This window comes from Trachypithecus francoisi, unplaced genomic scaffold, assembly GCF_009764315.1.
Source record: "Trachypithecus francoisi isolate TF-2019V2 unplaced genomic scaffold, Tfra_2.0 Contig00553, whole genome shotgun sequence".
NCBI classification, from domain to species: Eukaryota; Metazoa; Chordata; class Mammalia; order Primates; family Cercopithecidae; genus Trachypithecus; species Trachypithecus francoisi.
In genome coordinates, this window is record NW_022680721.1 from 9759 (window position 1) to 12504 (window position 2746).

General features: G+C 43.7%; 1 protein-coding gene across 1 annotated transcript; it reads left to right on the forward strand.

Moving 5' to 3' along the window:
• The first annotated feature begins 615 nt into the window (after nucleotides 1-615).
• On the forward strand, nucleotides 616-1691 carry LOC117085414 (uncharacterized protein AH6.3-like). The gene is made up of 2 exons (XM_033214312.1): nucleotides 616-1085; nucleotides 1271-1691. The coding sequence occupies exons 1-2, from the start codon at nucleotides 942-944 to the stop codon at nucleotides 1580-1582; spliced, it is 456 nt and encodes a 151-aa protein (XP_033070203.1). The 5' UTR covers nucleotides 616-941; the 3' UTR covers nucleotides 1583-1691.
• The last annotated feature ends 1055 nt before the right edge of the window (nucleotides 1692-2746 follow it).

Below are 2746 nucleotides of genomic sequence, written 5' to 3' on the forward strand. Positions count from 1 at the left end.
AAAAGAAGAGCAAAGTTGGATGAGCTGTGCTATCTAATTTATATCTTAGCCTAAAATTATGACATGACATGAAATTAATCATGACAATGTGGTTTTCGCATAAGGATAGCAAATAGATCAATGGAACAGAATAGATGAGGACTTGGCAATCTTTTTTTCTGAAAGGACAGATAGCAAATACTTTATGTTTTGCAGGCTATACAATCTCTGTCGCACTACTCTGTTGTAGTGTCAAAGCAGCCATAGCTGATAGTTAAATTAGTGTATCTGTGTCTAATAAAGTTTTATGAACACTGAAATTTCAATTTCACGTAATTTTTACATCATAAAATATTATTTTGTTTTTTTTCTCAACCATTTAGAAATGTAAACACACACACACACACACACACACACACACACAAAAACGTCTTAGTTTACAAACCATACCAAAACAGATACACAATGGAAATTTGTTTGAGGGAAGTGGAATGATTCATATTTTGACTGAGAATTAAATCAGGCCACTGTACCTTGGAAGGATTTTAGATAAGACATCCAAAACAGTAGGTCACGGTAAAGGGTGGGAGAGAACGGAATGAACCACTGACTGGGGGTGGCTGTAGGGAATGCCTTTAAGGAAACACCTTCTCCCCGCTATGTGACCCACCAGAATGGAACATGGGGAAGTGATGGGGGTAGCAGGTCATTTTGAAATGGACCTTCAGGTAGTATTGGGGGTGGAAAAATCCCCTTTCTCTGACCGCATTTTGGCCACCCCAGCAACACCACCCCCACAGACATGTCAGTGTTTGTGATGTCCAAGCCACCCCAGGACTACCATTGGATAGGGGTGCCCCATTCTGACCAAACAAAGCTGAAGGGTGGGGCTCCTCATCACCCAGGGCTGGGTGTACATAAGGAGGTCAGGAGCATGGGGTAGACCACTGGGAGGCTTCAATATGGCTAAGGAGACCCACACACCAGTGAAGCCCAAAGAAACTACGAAACAACCAATTGTAAGCACGAAAAAGCCAACCCCGAGAACCAAAGAGAAGAAGGAAAAGAAGAGCTCTCGTCAGCAAAAGACCAACAAAACTGGCAAGGTCAGATGACCCTATCCTTGTTCCTTCTCCTCTTCCCCTCTATTCTCTCAAGACCCCTATCCTGTCCTTGCCTAGCACAACCCCCTCCTCAGCCTGCACTGCTATCCATGAAGCTCCCCTTCCTATACAACCTCTTTCTCTTCCCCTAAACCAATGTCCTTCTGGCTCGTGTGTTGTCCTTCCAGGTGGAGAAGAAAATCATAAAGGTAAAAAAACCCCTTCAAAGGAATTCAAGAAAGAAAACTCAATCACCTCCTTCCTGCTCCAAAAAGCCTAGGATAACAATGAGACCAACAACATTTGCGTGTCACCACAAGCAGAATAAGACGCAAAATAAAACTCAGAAGAGCAAGCACAAAATACAACGGAAAATAAAAATCAGAAGAGCAAGCCCAGAAGACATTGGCAACAGCAAACCATCCCAAGTAACCATCTCTGCTGCCAGTAAATGCAGAGCCTGGATCCGAAATGTACAACTAGCGACAGCATCTCCATAGGCAACTCTGGGGAATCACCCATCACATAAAGGCCAAATCTGAGACCAGTAGTGTTCCACCATGTTGATGAATGCAATAAAATCAGCACAATGTACAAAGATGATGTGGACTTTGTCTGTAGTGGGGAGGGGGTTAAGGAAGAAAAACTGGTAAGGGGGAGAGAGGCAGGGTCCTGCATGGTTGGGGGCCAGACCAACAGGTATACAGTTAGCCATCGGGGGATAAGGAGTGGGTGAGGACTAAGAAATGAAGACTAATGAACACTTTGCCCCCACAGACAAGAAGAAAAAGGGTTTTGGTGTTTCTACATGTATTTAGGGTAGGTGTGGATAGCAACATCAAGGTCTAAATTCCCAGAACCCAGTTAGGAAGAGGGTTTCATGTGTGATGTGTGTGGCAATAACACACCCCACAAAAAGACAATAAAACCACCTCCAGGTCACCCGTGTCACAGTGGTGTCTGTTGTACCCCACACTATGCTGTAAGCAAGTAAAGGCCCTCAGGAGGACCCAAAACTCATCTTGTCAAGAGTCACTCCAGCACCCTGAAAGACAAATAGTGGAGTCTGGAGGCCACAAACCCAGCGCTAATTAGGCCACTTTCTTGTTAAGTAGCTTAGGATGGAGCAGTGGCCTACCAAGCGTGGGGGCAGTGGCAGAGGTCTGCCCACTTGCTGGCCATAAAGAGAAACATCGTCTGCAGAGAATTTTAATATAAGAATAATAAAACCCAGTAAAAGTCAGTCTTTTACTTATTAGCGCCACATACAAGTTTTCAGCTTTTCTCCCCCCACATCCTCTTTTGGTCTGAGTTGTGAAAGATGGCTGTGTTTACATTTAAGCTTGAAGAAAATCTATGTAAGGTGAGAATTAGCTGATGTTTAATATTTCTGTTTTAATAATCATTTGATTCTACAGGGAAGTTAATTTGGATAAATCCTTATTAAATAGTTGTCCAAGACATAGGCTGTTCCTTTCTAAAGTAAGCTCTTAACAATTTGGAAATGTTTTGAGGCAGGGACAGGCAAGCCCCACGCTTGGGGCTTAGGTGGGAAGGTTCTTGGCTTCACTCAGGAAAGAATTCAAGGGCAGCGGCGATGTTTAAACAGCAAGTTTAATTGAAGCAGCAGTGTACAGAGCAGCAGAGGGACTGCTCCTGCTTCT